Below are 18,249 nucleotides of genomic sequence, written 5' to 3' on the forward strand. Positions count from 1 at the left end.
TTGACTCTTCAATTTAGACTGCACTGACATTTTTGCATATTTACAAGTTATTAGCAAAATTGAAGATTTTTATTATATATATCTTTTCAAAATTTGACTCTTCAATTTAGACTGCAGTTGACATTTTTGCACATTTACAAATTATTAGCAACATTCAATATTTTCATTACATATTTTTTCAAAATTTGACTCTTAAATTTAGAATACAGTTGACATATTTGCATAGACCTATTTCTATCTACTGTAATGATAGAAATATGCAAAATTGTCAACTGTAGTCTAAATTGAAAAGTCAAATTTTGTAAACAGAATTATCATAAAAATCGTAAATTTTGTTAATAATTTGTCCACGTCTGTATTATGATTCTAAGAAAGAATGACATCTGATGTTCACCATTGGAATAAAAATAAATTAAATTATATAGACATATTTTCGAAATGAAACTGTGTCACAGAATGAGGAAAGATCAGGCAAAAATATGACTTTTTCAGGGTAATTCAAAGTTAAGACCTCCATTAATTGTAATATATCTTTTTCTTAACTATGATTAAAGTTATAAAATCATATCATGAATAGAAGCATTTGTGAAAATCCAGAAATTTCTGGAAACAAAATAACAAGGAAAAGACAACAATGACACTAAAAGGTTCTCCTTTCTACAAGGTGTCCTCATATTAACTCAAATTGGAATAAAAAATATGAGCATATGTGTAAACTAACACTCAGGATAACCGACTAACAAACAAACTGTAAATGAAAGGTACAGAGGGCTGTAAAACTTATGACACTTTTTAAGTGGTGCAAATGCCACAATAAATGTTATCAAATTTTAATATCACACTGAAATCAAATATGTAATGCAACTATGGTGTTAGAATACCATATGCATTTCAAGGTCATGACATTTCTCTGGAAGTTTCTCTAACTCAAAGAACTCTGCAGTTAATTGTATTATTTCTTTTAATTTATTGTTTCTGCCATTTTACTCAATGCCTGCACTACAAGGAATGCTTATGAAATGAAATAATAGTATTTATTTCAAAGTATTAGAAAAAAAATTAATGTAGCCATTGGCATACTGAAGAGGTTTTGCTGTACTTAAAATTCTATCAGTTTGATATATAGCCCACAATTTCAGACAGCATTTGGGAATACATGTAAACCCTGACTGCAGTCACACATACTCCATACTCCCACATAAACACACACGCAGAACGCACGCAAGCATTTTGAACAAAAAAAAAACCTTTTACACATAAATAAAAAGACAGTTAATATAAGTCAATAGAAACCATGACATAATTGTACAATTTAAAGAATGCATTTACAATACAGGTGAAACTAAATCTATAATTTTGAGATTGTCTTAAAGTATTCAGTAGATTGATAGGCAGTATTGAACAAGCACCAAATTTGTCACTAAAACATATCGGTCTTGTTTCTTGGATATATATAAAACTTTGTTTTATAAAAATATTTATCTCGTCAAATATCTTATTTTTACATCTCACATAGGGCTTTTATTCAGACTTACAAATACCAGAGGTAAAATAACATTCTTACACTGACGTCCTCTGAGTAGAAATAATGCCAACTTTTTCAGCGAAGTTACCAAGCAGGCTTCCTAGTCCCGAATCTTGGCCATTCTTAAACTTGAAGCCTATAGTTGAGCAATATGAATTGTAAAACAATGTCCGTATTGTGTGCAGTCTATCTCGCCTCCTGCAACATTCAAAATGGTTACCATTCAGCACAAGCCTATACTATTCTGTATAAGTAACTCACAATTCTTTAGTATTTTTAATCGTTCTACCAGAAAATCAAACACAACAAACAAACTTTTCACTTAATAAGAAAAGAAAGTGGTGTTAATTACAACTTTAAAATTAATTTTCTGAGACATTTACCTTTAAAAATGTATTAACACACATAATATACAAATTAAGAGTACATGGAAATAACAACTGAGATGCATTTAAGCAAGTTTAGAGGAAAAGCAATTTTAAATTTCAAGTAAAGTTATTAAATTTCAAGTAAGTTATCACTGGAAATCCATTGCTATGAAAAATCTTACCTTTTAAATGATATAATACCATGAGAAATGAATGCCAGAGTGTGTAAATCTTTAGTAGCGAAGTTCTCAACATCCATACTAGAGATCAGCACCATCCCATTTCTTTCTTCTAAGTTCCTACATTTCTACAGCTATACCAAATATGTTACCTAACTTTCTTGCAAGTACATCTATCTTAAAAGGTCGACATTTGAATGGGATGACCATCCCATAGCATACAAAGTACAAAGCACAATTAAACAAAACAGTATAGTCTGAGCACAGTCTACTATATACAGTTGCGAAGCTTGGGGTGTTTTTTTTTTTGCAAATCTCGTGATAAAGCGCTCCAAGCAGTTAGCAACTAGAAACAATAGACTGTCCATGGTCGACTTTGGACTGTGTCATATTTCTATCGAGTGTTAGCTCGTTGCGTATTTCACATTGATGCTTGTGAAATGTTCGTTATTGGTTGTAATGAAAATGTTAATGGCTAAAATATAATATAATAATTGTAATAATAATATGGGACAAGGAGGAGACGTTTGTAGTGCTATAAATTGTAGCAACAGTAAGAGAAAGAGGCCAGAGTTATCCCTTGTCCGATTTCCGAAAGATTCAGAAAGGTTCCTGGGTTTCCACAAGAATGCTGTGCAGAAACAAAACTCTTAATTTTGAAGTTCTTTGTGACTGTTAGAATACATTATATCCTTAAATTTCACAATGAAATGTTTCAGTCTAACCGAAAGGACATTAGATACAGGTTAAAATTCCGTCACTCAGGCTGCTAAATTTCCAGAGAAATAAAGGTTAGGTCTACTTTTTTTTCAGAGGATATATTTTTAATTGTAGCTATTAATTTTGTTATTATTTTTATGTGTTATTTTACTAAAGACGTAGGAAAATTAAGTTCGTTTTAATGAAATTTATTGATCACGTTTTATTTTCAATTCTGGTGGGATTATTATTGCTTAGGCCTACTTTTTTTTTCAAAGGACATGTTTTTAATTATAGCTGTTAATTTTGTTGTTATTTTTATTTGTTGCCTTTACTAGAGACGTAGAAAAAGTCTGTTACAATAAAATTTATTGATCACGTTTTATTTCCAATTCTGGTGTGATTATTATTGCTTAACCTCATCCCACTTTGTTAACTACGTAAGCCTACACTACAAGTACTGGTACGCGTAAGTTACTCCATTAATTCATATTTCCATTATTATTGTTGTAAAGGGAAATGAAAATTAATATTTATTGGTTTCATAGTTAATTATCACTATAATCTTGAATGAGTGAAGCTATTATAGTAAATTTCAGTTCATTTTGCACAAACAAAAATTATATTACTTATTTCTTGCAGGTATCTTCGAGTTTATGGTGGAATTTAATATACTTCATTAAAATAATAAATTAACTTTATGCATTTAATATTTCAATAATGGAACGAAGGTGTTAATTTTTCCAAAAGAACACGACAACGAAAGTGTAACATATTTTGTCATCTGCTAGGAGAGAGATCTGCGATGATGAGGCGATAGTAGCGATCCTAGTGCTGAGCAACTACCCATGTTTGCATTTTTACTACATATTGAGCTTCGCGACTGTATATAGTAGACTGTGGTCTGAGGCTATATGATGTTTGTTCTTAGTGGGATTCATTGCTTTCTCAGTGTGCCTTTCAAGTAATAATAAACAGTAGCTGGGGCCTATTCCACGAAGGTATGATGATGTACATTACAAGTAAATTCTCTAGTAAGTAGTAAAAATAAAACAGTTTCTGTTCCACAAGATTTTCTACAATAGTACTTTACCACTCCATACTTATAAATTACCAATGAAGTTTCACGATTGTGTTCCACAAAAGTACTAGTATTTGTAACTTACTAATGAATTGTCAAATATTCTCTACCAATGAAAGGAGACTAACACATATATGTACTAATGCGATTTAAATATATTTATTTCATAATATTAAGATATATTTTGATAAATATGTGCTATAGAATATCTTTCCTTGCTTCTATTTTCTTCAAAAGAAATAATTTCATCTCCTTTGACACCATTTCAATGATTTTGCAGTGTTTGTAATTTTGTAACAATTAAGTTTGTGGGTAAAGATCATTATTAATGGCATCTGCAGGCTAATCTGGGAAACTATCAAGGAGCATTATGTGGGGATCACGAAAGAACATGATGTTAATTATAATGAAGTAAATTTTTCATTATTAAAGAAGTAAGCAAATGAATAACACTGCAGGGTTACGAAATTTATAGAATCTACGAATCTTTGCTGTATAACCTATCTTAAAATACTTTACGATTAGAGAGACAAACATAACCTAATTCGAAGGATGAAATACGAAGATAACCAGCTGCTTCATGTTATGATGTAGTATCACAGTCTAGTATATACAGTCACGAAGCTCAATACGTAGTAGTAGTAGTAGAGAGGACGGTATTTTTTGGTAAAAAAAAAAGGAGTAAACTAAAAAAAAAAAAAAAAAATCTTTAAAATACTCTATGATATGTGTGGAATACATTGTATAATATTTTGTAGGTATTTGTCCCTTATCAGATGTTGAGACGCCATTTTTAAAGTTCCTACGCTCTGGGTTTTTAAATCACATGCCCCCTTTGATTGTTGTTTCCAGTAACTTCATTTTTTTGCTACATTGCCAGACAAAAGTGGATATAATTCCTGAACTATTATAGGTACATGCATGAAATTTAGAACACACATTCTCTAGACTATTACGAAACTTTTCTCTGTAACAGAATTTTGCTATTTGATTTCATTTTAAAAATATGTCTGTCTGCAAAATAGGAAATCAAAAAAGTGTTATTAAATTTTAACTGTTTATTTTACAAATGTCGGAACTAATATTAAAATTCTGTTACAGACAGTTTGTTGAGCATGCTTTTACAAGGAAAACATAAAAAAACAGTTTCAATTTATTTAAAAAAAAAATGGCTTAAATATATCAATTTTAGTAAAATCCTGCATTGGGTAATTTTCTTTTTCAAAATATTTATATTTGGTTGAGTTCCTATAGCCATGAGCTCTCTACATACAAAAAATTAATATTTTACATCAAATGGAGGGGGGGGGGAACAAAAAAAATGCTGTCCTCTACCCTTAGGTCGACATTTTTTTTTTTTCACCCCCAATTGTGAAAACAATTTTCAACTTCGCTAATATGTTTTCGCAGGATATCAGCCGATTCCAACCGGCGGAACATGACTCGTCGCCCACCAAACTTCACACAAGAATCCCGGGAGGGGCGGAGCTTACGAGGAATGATAATTCCCGGCCCCGGATTGGCCGATCTGCCAACCAATCCCGTATCACCTGAGACAGCCTAACATCTATATAACCCACGACTTTCTGTCCAGACACAACTTCCCTGAAGATGGCTGCAGAGATAGCAGTTGAAAGCTTAGAACATTCCAAAATTTTAACTCGGCTGATATCCCGCGAAAACATATTAGCGAACCAACCCGAGAAAGCCTCAAATCATACATAAATTTTCAACTTATTGACTCGTCCACTGCATATCACATGAAATTCAACAGACTACCACCAATATCGGAAATAATCAGGATTTTCATAAACATTGGCCAGAACACATGTACAGTAACGCAGGCATGTTTGGAAGTTATCTTCTTTCAGTTTGTGGAATATCTGTATTTAACATCAGTGCACTCCATTATCCATAATCATGCATTTAACACTAGAATAATTTTGGGTACCTTTCTTTGTGGACCATCCTGTACTATAAGGATTATGTATACAATAATAAATAACATGCATTACATACAGCGTAAAGAAAAATTGGCAGATATGCATTCCACCATGCCATTCTTTGATGAAAATTAATATACTGTTCCATTTGCGTAAATTTTCAATTTTCTGTTTCCCTCTCCCCCCACAGAATAAAGGATTAAGTGTCTGATGTGTTGCAACACTAAATATAGATGGATGTTGTCGCTTCAGTAACAAGTTGTTTTCAGTTCAATTGTTACAGCCCAACAACTTGAAGTCAAACCTGTATAATAACCAACTTCTAGTCAGTCCACTCTTCCTTTCTCCACACGTCCTTTAGACATCAATCTCCATAAGCATCTCAGAGGGTGTGTGTATGTGTAAGCATCACACCCAATAGAAGAGAGATCATCCTACAGTACTGCCACAATTGTGGATCTGCTAGTACAATATGCCCACAACCTCAACATTTTCAGTGCCGATTTCATTATCGCTGAATTATTTTATGAGTCCATGCATTATACTGAAGTAAAAGTTCTGAAATATTATCAATTATTTATTTTACACCGAATATGTCTATAATCCCTGATCACATTATATCACATTGGTCATTTCCATATTATGAAATGGCAACATAAAATGGAAACAATTACCACAGCCTGTATCGTCAAAAAGGTATTCTTTGGTAATAACCGCTAGATTGAAGTACAGTTGCTCCATGCAATTCCGTAAGGATTGTAATGTAACTTCTTTTGGCAGCATGATGAAACTGATAAAAGTGGTTGCCTTGAAAGTCCATTAGACTGATGAATCTGTTATATGTGATCAGGGCTATAATTAATGTATTATTTCAGAAACCATATTAACTTGTGTATTTATTTACTGTATGAGTTACAACAGATTGAGCAACACTACACTTATATCTGTCCCACCCTATTGCTTTCCTAACAACTATAGTCCCGTCGCTCTAATTTCCGGCAGCCAATCACATTGCAGGTCGGCTACATTTAAACGTGTGTCTCTTGTGATTCGCTGATGAAGATGTTAAGCATTTCCTAAGGTTGGATAAATACTTAATATATAATCGCCCGCCATTTTGACTCTTTCGTTGGCGTTCGCAGAAAGCACACAAAGACGTTATTTGCCGCTCAATTATTTACTGAATTACAGTGTGTTTGATTTATTATCATAGGAGCTACGACATGATAATGTTTAACAGTGTGGCAAATAGATCCTTCGTCTGGTAGCTCAGCAACGAAAGAACAAAAATGGCGAACGATACTACCTACCTAAACTTTATAGAGCCTTGACTTCCTAAGGAGTCACGCTGGGAATAACAGCGTTGCGACTATAGTGCTTCAGATGATCAAGCCAGGATCTTAATTGAATTTGTGGAGCTATAGGTTAAAATTTATGTATATTTAATATTAAATATTTATAAAATATTATTTAAGAGTCTCAATAAATTTTAAAGTAAGTAACTGGCTATCATTTTAACTTATGAGATGCCAGTTTCAATCCCATCTGGTGTTCATTCTTTTTCAAAACGATATAAAAATTAAATTACAGTTCTTATTAGAAAATTCCGAACAAATTTCAAGATTATTGCAATAACTTAATTTGGTTCAAATGTCGTACTGTTTGAATACAATAAAATACATACATAATGTTAATGTTATGTTTTATTTAACGACGCTCGCAACTGCAGAGGTTATATCAGCGTCGCTGGATGTGCCGGAATTTTGTGCCGCATGCCAGTAAATCTACTGACATGAGCCTGTCGCATTTAAGCACACTTAAATGCCATCGACCTGGCCCGGGATAGAACCCGCAACCTTGGGCATAGAAGGCCAGCGCTATACCAACTCGCCATCCAGGTCGGCTACATAAATAAGTATTAAGTAAATAAATAAAGATAAGTAAAGACAGTAAAAAGGTTAGGGCGAATGAACGAAATTCCTTTGTTATAAGCCAAATCTCGAACCATTCACCCAAACTTCACCACCAAAATATTGTACTTGTTAATGATGCATCACTAAAGCATATTTACAGTATTGTCATATCCTTAGTTCGAATCCATATTCCTGAGAAAGACTTGCAAGATTGAAAAACTATATGCACAGGAAACTATCTTGAATTTTGCTAAAATATCACATAGTGGAGTGCACGTTAGTCAATTTTTATTCACTGTGTGTAGAACATATATTATAAAACAGAAATTGAAACTAAAATGAACTTATGGGAATATAAACTACTATCCATTACCACAGTCTATGTTTCATACTTCATCATCATCATCATCATCCTTCACGAATTAGGCCTCTGTAGACCTGTTTCGGCCCCATCTAGCAGTCTTCTTAAAGGTCTTCCTGGTCGACGATGTCCTCTAGGTTTATATTGCATCATAATTTTTGGGATTCTTGAATTTTCCATTCTTCTTACATGATCTAGCCAATTGAATTTGTATCTGCTGATTTTTTCTTCTACTGACTCTACTTCTAATTGTTCTAAAATTTCTTCATTCCTTTTTCGATCTAAAAGAGTATATTCTGCTGTCCTCCTGAAAAATTTCACTTCCATTGCTTTGATTCTCTTCATGTCTTTTTTCTTTAATGACCAAATCTCGCTTCCGTATAAAAGGGAGGGTAATGCTAGTGTATTATATATTTTTATCCTTGTAGATTTTTGTACTAATTTAGCTTTTAATGTATTGTTTATTATTCCTAGAATTTGTGTAAATTTGGTAATTTTCTTGTTCACATCTTTTTCATTTTGATAAGATATTTCACAACCCAGATAATTGAAATTTTGCACTTGTTCGAGGCATTGGTTATTGTGTATTATCTTACTTCTGACTGGGTCTTGTCCTAAAAATGCCATTACTTTTGATTTTTGTGCTGAAATTTCCATCCCAAAATCTTTTAATATTCTATTTAATGTATACAATCCTCTTTGTAAATTATCCTCTGAATTGGAATGTTTCATAATTCTGTTGTTAAATTAAGAACTAATTATAATTTATAACGTTGCAATGCTCATTTTACATGCTGCCATTAAACAATAACGGCAATACATAATGCACAAAAAGGAAGAACCAGAATATTACAAAACTGTAATAATAACATAGAAGCAGTAATGAATAAAAGAATAATAATACGAAGGTACCAAACAGAAGTGCATCAGTTTATGTTATAGGAAATGTGGGTGCATTCTGAAGTGATAAAACTATGAATAGAAATGTAAGTATGATAAAGCGTATTAATTAAAAATGGAAATGAAAAGCACAGCCATGGGAAACGACCTCAGATAGTAAGTTGTAACACTAAACAATGGAAAATGGTGTGAAGAGTTAAACATTCTTTACAGTTCACAGAAGAAATCTGACACAAAATTGTGCTTCAAATTTTGACAAACTTAACCTGAGGTGCATTTAATATGGCCCAAATAATGAAATTTGTGACGAAGTTATCTAAAATTAAATCTATGTCTAATTCTTCATTTAAATTATTCTTACCTTCCAAATCAGATCTCTGCTGGATGGACAAGGAAATGTTATGAAAATATTTATATGAAATTAATAAAACCATCAGGTTTACGAAGAGATTAAGACTACCTCTGTACTGAAAACAAATCATTGGGAGGGTGGATTCTTGGAACACATAAAAGACATTTGCGTCTTAAATTAAAAGAGAAGTACCGTCAGTAATACACCCTTTAACAGCCCTTCATTTCTCTTCTTTTATATTTTCTTCCTTCTATTCCCTGTCTTTACACTTGTGCTACAGGAGGGAAAGCCTACTAATTTTAACTACATAGTAAGTATAACATTTATCGAATTTGTAGTAATATTGAAAAATTTTATTTTCTTACAATCCCTTTAAAGACGTGAATGTTCGATATTAGGAATTTATTTCATATGCTTTGTAAATGCTTTATCATAATTCACATCCTATTCCGAAGTGACAAATTTGTACACGAATATTGTCATTCTAATCATACTGCGTTACACACTACATATTTCTTATACAAAATTCCCGTTTTTTAAAATATACAGAGATTTTACTGCCATTTTGAAAATTCAAATGCACTAATATTTGGTAACATAATTAATTTGATAAAATGTAATTCCTCTGAGTCAAAAGATGATGGCAATAAGACTTACTAGCTTAACACAGCACTAACATAAGTAAGTTTCAAATCACACAGTTATGACTCTCTTCCGTTCTCATTACGAAACAACTCACTAACATTTTGCTTACTGTTAAAATACTTGAAAATCAGACTAGGAAGCTCGATTCTTTCGTCCAACAAGTGACATCCCAATGTCACTTTGTAAAAATATGCATGTTAAAGAAATGTATGAAAAATTAATTATAAATTACTGGCAATCAACACTTACAAACTGACATAGTCAGAAGGCTGTGAATTATAAATAAAGCACTCATCTTCAACGATTGTGGTGCTGGATTCTGAAGACATTTGTCCATCACATCTGTAAATACAACATATATTTTATAAGTAATCATAAGAGTTCAGAAATTTTACGCAGTATAGTTTAAAGATCATATTGAAGGCAAAAAATTAACTCATTTGAAAACAAAACCGAAACTAAATCATTTGAATATCGACATGTTGCAGGTTCCTTGACATTTAGTGGTTTTCATACAATGTAGTAGAATTTTATGTACTCAGAGTGAGTGTTCTAATAATAATAATTCCTAATTTTCTAATAGATTTAATAATGCAAAATCAAGTTATGGAGGTTCCTTTCAAATTATAATTGCTCAAGTAAAGGGATTCTAGAAACAGCTCAAATTCAGTACAATATACGGAAAGCAAGAAATTAGTGGATATAATTTTGAAGATCTCATGTGAAAAGTTTGAAGTTCTGAGTTCAACAGCATGTATCATAGGCACTTCAAGCAGTATGTATAATTTTATCCACCATACAACAGAAGTGTCGAGTGTGCAGTATGTCAACCAATCTTTTTAATACTGAATTGATGTAATTACAAAATGGAAATGCATGTTAGTTGTAGCATACAATTAAATTATGGAACAATTTTTAACGTTTTCGCATATGCTATGTGGTAATTAAAAAAAATCTTCAATTTTCCCTGAACCATCTAAATAAAATAAGCATGAAATATGTTTTAAAATATTAGCAGATCAAAAAAGAAGAATAACAGTTTTCTGGGGAAAATCAATAGTGGGACCAAAAGCTGTAGTTGATACTAAACTGATGGGGTTGGCAATAATCTTTATCTATCTAGATTGCAAATTAAAAATGATTCAGAACACGATATAACTAAAGAGTTGACAAAACTCCAAGAGATGTGTCGTACCATCCATTGAACCTTGAAAAATAAAAAGAAAGGAAATTAGACTGTACTTTTATAAAGCAACAGCTGTACCTTCTCTACTCTATGGTTCTGAAACATGGGTAGTAACACAAAAACTCGAAGTACAAAGTATAGAAATGAGATTTAAGAGAATCACAAAGGAATTATAAAAGATAAGACTTGATAGAAAATGAGGTTGCAAGAAGAGAATTATACATCTATGCCGTAAATGATAAAAGACTACTGCGACAATTGGTTACATCATATACAGAATGACAGATATCATACTGCAAAAAACAGCATATAACTACAGAACTTTGGTAACCAGAGATATAGGGAAACCAAAGATTAAATGGAAAAAACCAGCAATGAAACCGTTACTGCGAAGTCGGAAGAGTCAAAAACCTAACTTTTACAAGAAGACATCCACCACACTGGCAACATTAAGCATGACGAATGGCTAACTGACATAAATTGTTGAATCATAAGAAAATGAACTAATCAGAAACTTATTTCCGCAGTTGCATAGATACAATCATGCTTTTTTCTAAGCATGGAAAGAAATTTAAATGGGTGGAAATTCAATTCTTAGTGCAACATACAACTTCGATCTAGAATGTTGAGGACTCATGAGTGGCAAATAACAGAGCATCGTGGACTATTACGTACGGTACAGCAGCTCCTACTCACACAATATGGACTGTACGACGAAGTGAGTGGATGCTTTGTTTGAGTAGATGTTTTCCAACTTGAAGAACCCACCTTATGTTTGTCTTGCAATTTGGAACTTGTGCATTCCTGGCTGTTAAAATGTTGTCAAAATGACTGTTGAGTAATTACATCAGAATCATATCTCAAATTCTTTCAATAGCAGTGTGTGTGTGTGTGTGTGTGTGTGTGTATGTGCGTGCACGCCCGCTTGCATATGTGTTTAGGATTTAACACTGAAGTTACTTTCCTTCTTACTTCCCAATATGTAGAAGGAAGATTCGCTATTTGTCCTTCATTCCGTGTCCTTTGTGCATAACAAGCATTATGGGAGAAAAAAAAAAGAAAACAATTCAATGAAAGTGCTCACTGAGGCAATTTTGTGACCAGTCATAAATCTGAACATGGCCACAGAAGATTTTCGAGATAACTCAGGATTAACCTTTTCGCTGCTTAGACCATTAGAGTGACGGCAGACAAATTAAATTATGTATCCTTCCATCGATCATCACTCTGTCGGCATGGTTGATGCAATAGAAACAAGGCTTTCAAAGCATAGAATGGAATTTCTGAACGTGGTTTTAACTAAGAAACCATAACTGATTGGATGATTGGCAAACTTACTCGTGTTAAATTACATAAGCAACTGTGGCTTACAGCTGTTTCGGTGCTTCTTCACACCATCCTCAGAGCCTACTAGATCTCGGCGTCATCCAGAACTTCGCTGCCTGTTGTGGGGGTGTGTTTGTGTGTTGAAAAGTGGAGTCAAATAGTGTGTGTGTTCTGAAATTGATCTGTGTGTTGAGAATTTGATCGGGGTGTGTTTTAGTGTGTGTGTGTATTTCATATTGTTCTAGTGTGTTGAGTTTTCGGTTTTTGGGTTGTATGTGTAGGATTTCCATGTCTGTATTTATGTTACTGTATTTATGGTTAGCATTGGTTATGTGTTCGGCGTATGTGGATGTATTGTGTCCTCTGGTTATTGCTTTAATGTGTTCTTTGTAGCGTGTTTGGAATTATCTGCCTGCCTGTCCAATGTAGAACTTGTCACAACTATTACATGTTACCGAAACAGCTGTAAGCCACAGTTGCTTATGTAATTTAACACGAGTAAGTTTTTAAAGGTCATGTTGAGTTCAGATAAGTTTGTGAAATATCATATAAATTAGTTTTTATTTTTCAGTCAATCACTTATCATTTTATGATGGCAGAAATGGATTCTGTTACATCAAGATACAATATTAATATACGTCAAAATTTTAAGACATTTTTGATTAATTTTTTCAGACATAATGCCTCTCACCATGGCGAATAGACCGAGATTTTCTTTTACATCCACTTCATACAGTCTTCCAATACATTGAACGTCATAAAGAACAAATCTAGTCTCCAATTTTTATATATAATAATTTTAAATGTTTTTAATTTCATAATTCAGGCATACTGTATGCCTCTCAATATATTGTATTATAATTATGTTCATTGGAAGGCTTTCTATCTGTATGTCAATTTAATTTTAAGACTATGTACGCCATTTAACCATTTTATGTAAAGTATGCATGGTCAGACTATTTACTAGTGTTTTATAAATGTGTTTAAATAATATTTCACCTAGTTCAAATGTTGTTTGTAAAAAAACTATCACCTGAAGATGACTTGAAAATAAGTCGAAAATATTTGTGACGTATATTAACATTGTATCTTGATGTAACAGAATCCATTTCTGCCATCATAACATGATAAGTGATTGACTAAAAAATAAAAACTAATTTATATGATTACGAGTAAGTTTGCCAATCAACCAATCAGTTACATTTAAATGTTAAAAGTAGTGTACGCAAGATTCAAGATGGATTAAGAAACCATGTTCTGCCATCTGTTAGGAGTCGAAAGAACTATATTCCAATCCTCTCTCTGCCTTGTGGTGCTATCTAAAGAAAAAAATTTGAGGCTCTGTACAAGAAATTCTCGAGTCAGCAAGAAATGTGTAAAAAGATGGCTTCTACAAGCAGGCAGTGCTGCAAATTCTGTAATTTTAATGACTGCCATGTGATGCAAATTAGTGGCCTTTGTGGAAACACAGTAGGCCTAGTTCCTTCAATCCTACAGAGTGGAGGGAACTGGTCTGTGCGGTCCGTCTGAAGGCAATGTTACATGTTGCCAAGATCAGAGTCTGTCACTACAGATGATCCACATTTTCAGAAATTGCCATTTCTTAAGAGTATTTTATACTAAATGTCGGACTATATTACTCATTATAAAGGCTGGTTCACAAAAAACCGGAAACGAGAATCGGAACGAAAACAAAAACGGTAAAATTGTTAAAATGTGTACATTTAAATGTGAGCATTCACAATTAATGAAAAGCTTGCCGGAGCCCGGGATCGGGAACGGAGAGTTAGCCAAGTTTCAACTTTGGCATTCACATTTCCGATCACAGCCCACTAGATTCATTCTATTGCTATCTAAAAGCTATTTTGTCATATATTTTGTAGCAAGAAGACCGTGACATAACCTATGCATTATTTTGTTCTGTGCATCATGGAGTAAGTTTTATTTGATGAGATTCTAATATTGGGTGTTGAGGAAAATCCTCACGTTTACAATAAGTGGCACGCCTCGTATAAAGATGAGAAAATGAAGGAGAATACATGGCTTTCAATAGCTGCATCTTTGAACACCGATCGTAAGTGAATCATATTTTATTACTGTATTGGTTGTATTACACACTACATATTCACGCTTCAATTCAATAACTACTGTTGTGTTCATTTTTGTTCTATTACAAATGTTTCTTCTCTAATTATTTTACGTTATGGTAGACTTAAAATAGGTTGTGATAATAAAGATGCATGGGCATATTTATAGTACCGTACCTAATGAAATGTTTCAGTTGGAATTTCGAAGTTGGTTAACCTGTGTTTATGTTGGCTGCCTTGTACTCATGAGAGAACGCCATTGGTCAATTATACACAAATAACATCAGAATGCGTAATATCGACTTTACATATCGTTATTGACATGCATATCGATATGCATAGTCGTCTACGTTCTCGGTTTATTGTGAATCAAAAATTTTCATATTCACGTCCTCTGCTTCTCATTTTCATTCTGGTTCTCGTTCCCAGTTTATTGTGAACCAGCCTTAATGATGGATTGCTGTCTAATGTTAGCAGAGTGACTGCATTTCTTGAAGCACTGTAGTCACTTTTCGTTTCTTATTATTCTGCAACTGGTGAAAACCACATAACTGACAGCTCTCTGCTACCCCTCTCCAGAATGAAACTAAATACAGTTGAGTACTAAGTGGTTTTGAATCAGTTCGATGTTGATAAAAAAAGTCAATTAAAAAGTGTCTCATTTGCGTATCTCGTCTTTAAAGGAAAAAAAAGAAACATGAAAGGAGGCAAGTATGAAAAGTCAGCGAGGTGCTGTATCTATGGTTTAGGCAGCAAAGATATGGAACACTGATTACAGGACCCATATTGTAGGAGAAAGCTTGCAAATTTTGTGGACAACCTTCATTTACATGTGTTGCGTATGGTACATTTTACACATATGTGTGAGGAATTTCAGGAAGAAAGCGAGTATGGATTTACTGCTAGCACTGGGTGACTCGACAGGTGGAAGAAGCGCTATAGAATCAGGCAACTGAGTGTTTGTGTGAAGAACTTTCTGCCGACACGGAAAGTGTTCACAAATTTAAAGAAAATTTTCATAAACTTACTGAAGAAGAGGGTCATATTTCCTAATTATTGTGATGAGACAGATTTGAATTTTCTAACGCTACCTTCAAAAACTCTTGAACTTTCACTTTCTTAACATACTGTATCCTGAAATAATGTGTTTTATATAACCTTTGTATGAGTCCATAAAACTCGACATTTTCGTAACTCGGCAACCTCCCAGTCCACATTAGGTCGAGTTTGTGAGATTCTACTGCAACACACGTACATCACATGCTAGAAGGAAGAATATCTATACAGACTGTATACCATTGTCTAGCCCGTGCTGGTTCATATATTTTCCACTTGTTTTGTTAATGTGGTCGCACAGCACCATTTACCACACTTTGTTTGAATCTTCAAGGTTCGAACTGCTTCAAAGCCACTAGAATTGGCATAACGAAATATTGTGGCTTTTATGCTTAGAATCACATAGACACTAAAATATGCTGACACAATGTTCAGCAACATTGACTACAAAGTGTTACGAATTCCATTAAAAAATTGTGCTTCCCAGTTGCGATTTTTCCTTGCAAGTTCCTGGCTTTTCTTATTGGTCTCATTTTAATTTATAGTCATCTTATATTTAAGAACATCACGTACATACAGTTTTAGATATAAAAAATTACCCATCTCGTGTAGCATCTATTTGTCTAAGTACACTTCAGGCAGCACTTGGTTCACATGACTAGGGAAAGGATGCTTATTTTGCACCTAATTTAAATCTTGACTATATCTTGGTTATAGATTAGTTAGCCTATATCTATAGACAGATAGAAAAAGCAACACACAAACAAAACAAAGGAAAAACAGAGTGGAGTCGTGCATTAGAAATTCGTTCATGTGTAAACCTAAACTCTCAACCAAAGTCTTCCAAAGGGGATGTAGTGTAAAACAGTTATGTGACACAGTTGATAAGAGGGTGCATCTGGATATGGAATTTTTCATCATTCATCTTTATTCATGAACAAAGACACCTAACACATGCACTAAGCCTACTACAGAAGCCAACAGCTTTACTTAACCACCTCATGGAAGCCAAATTTAAAATTATTGTGAATACAAATCCAGCTTCCCATATCTTGGGGTAAGGGTAGCCAACATCACAGGCAACGACTCTGAGGGACAAGGCAATTTCTGCTCCTTCAACTTATAAAGGCAGGGGCGTTGCCCCCGAATGAAATTAATAGAGGGGACCCCACCCCTCCAAATAATTCTAAGAGAGACTAATGTTAAAAAAGTAATTAATTTATTTGAAAGTGAAATAACGCCTTAAGTATTTAGGACAAAAGCCAAAAATGGTTACTTCAAATCCATAGAGAGGGTCAACTGTTGCAATGACCAAGGTAGTGACACAACTCACAATACCTATCCCTCTCTCTTATCCTGCATTTGAGATCGATGAATCCCCACATGTCTATGATCCACATTTCTTTTCAGTTCAGTTCAAATCTATGAACTACTGAAATCGAATAGTCATGGTCATTGTACCACCACAGTCTACTATATACAGTCGCGAAGCTTGAGGTGATTTTTTGCAAATCTCGCGATAAAGCGCTCCAAGCGGTTAGCAACTAGAAACAATAGACTGTCCACAGTCGACTTTGGATTGAGAGTGGACTGAGTCTTATTTCCATCGAGTGCTAGGTCGTTGCGTATTTCGCACTGATGCTCGTGAAGAAAAATCCTATTTTACTTCTAGATGCAAAAAGTGGTTAATAAACAGCAGGAGGGAATGAATTTAAAGCATATCTTTATAATAATATAAAGTTTTGCTCTCTTCATTTCGAAAACACACAATTCATGAATGAAAACAAAAATGAATTAATCTGGAATGCACTTCCAACTTTATTTGATGTTTCAAATAAACCTGTTCTGTTATTACCTACAGCTGAGAAACAAAAGCTTTGCACTAATTCTACGTCTGTATCAGCTGATTCCTTGAATAATTGTACATTTTCAGACAACTTAGGCCTACTTTTTTTTCAAAGGATATGTTTTTAATTATAGCTGTTAATTTTGTTGTTATTTTTATTTGTTACTTTACTAGAGACGTAGAAAAAGTAAGTCTGTTACAATAAAATTTATTGATCACGTTTTATTTCTAATTCTGGTGTGATTATTATTGCTTAACCTCATCCCACTTTGTTAACTACGTAAGCCTACACTACAAGTACCGGTACAAGTAAGTTACTCCCATTAATTCATATTTCCATTATTATTGTTATTATATTATTGTTGTAAAGGGAAATGCAAATTAATATTTATTGGTTTCATAGTTCATTATCGCTATAATCTTGAATGAGTGAAGCGATTATAGTAAATTTCAGTTCGTTTTGCACAAACAAAAATAATATTAACCTATTTCTTGCAGGTATCTTCGAGTTTATGGTGGAATTTAATATACTTCATTAAAATAATAAATGAACTTTATCCATTTAATATTTCAATAATGGAAGGAAGGTGTTAATTTTTCCAAAAGAACACGACAACGAAAGTGTAACATATTTTGTCATCTGCTAGGAGAGATCTGTGATGATGAGGCGATAGTAGAGATCCTAGTGGTGGGCAACTACCCATGTTTGCATTTTTACTGCATATTGAGCTTCGCGACTGTATATAGTAGACTGTGGTACCACCAAGTAGAAAAAATAACAC

At 33.4% G+C, this 18,249-nt stretch overlaps 1 protein-coding gene across 2 annotated transcripts in view; it reads right to left on the minus strand.

Annotated features, from left to right (window-relative positions):
- Positions 1–362: 362 nt before the first annotated feature.
- EDTP (Egg-derived tyrosine phosphatase) overlaps positions 363–18,249 on the minus strand; it is a 57,482-nt gene continuing 39,595 nt past the window's right edge. The window contains exons 9-10 of one of the 2 annotated variants that reach the window (XM_069837058.1): positions 10,216–10,308; positions 363–1,723 (exon numbers count right to left, since the gene is read on the minus strand). In XM_069837058.1, the coding sequence (XP_069693159.1) occupies positions 1,561–1,723; positions 10,216–10,308 (256 nt within the window). In that variant the 3' untranslated portion in view covers positions 363–1,560. The remainder of the gene's footprint in view (positions 1,724–10,215; positions 10,309–18,249) is intronic. The other variant, XM_069837059.1, reaches the window with a different exon arrangement.

Source organism: Periplaneta americana, chromosome 10 (genome assembly GCF_040183065.1).
Source record: "Periplaneta americana isolate PAMFEO1 chromosome 10, P.americana_PAMFEO1_priV1, whole genome shotgun sequence".
In the NCBI taxonomy this organism is placed as follows: domain Eukaryota; kingdom Metazoa; phylum Arthropoda; class Insecta; order Blattodea; family Blattidae; genus Periplaneta; species Periplaneta americana.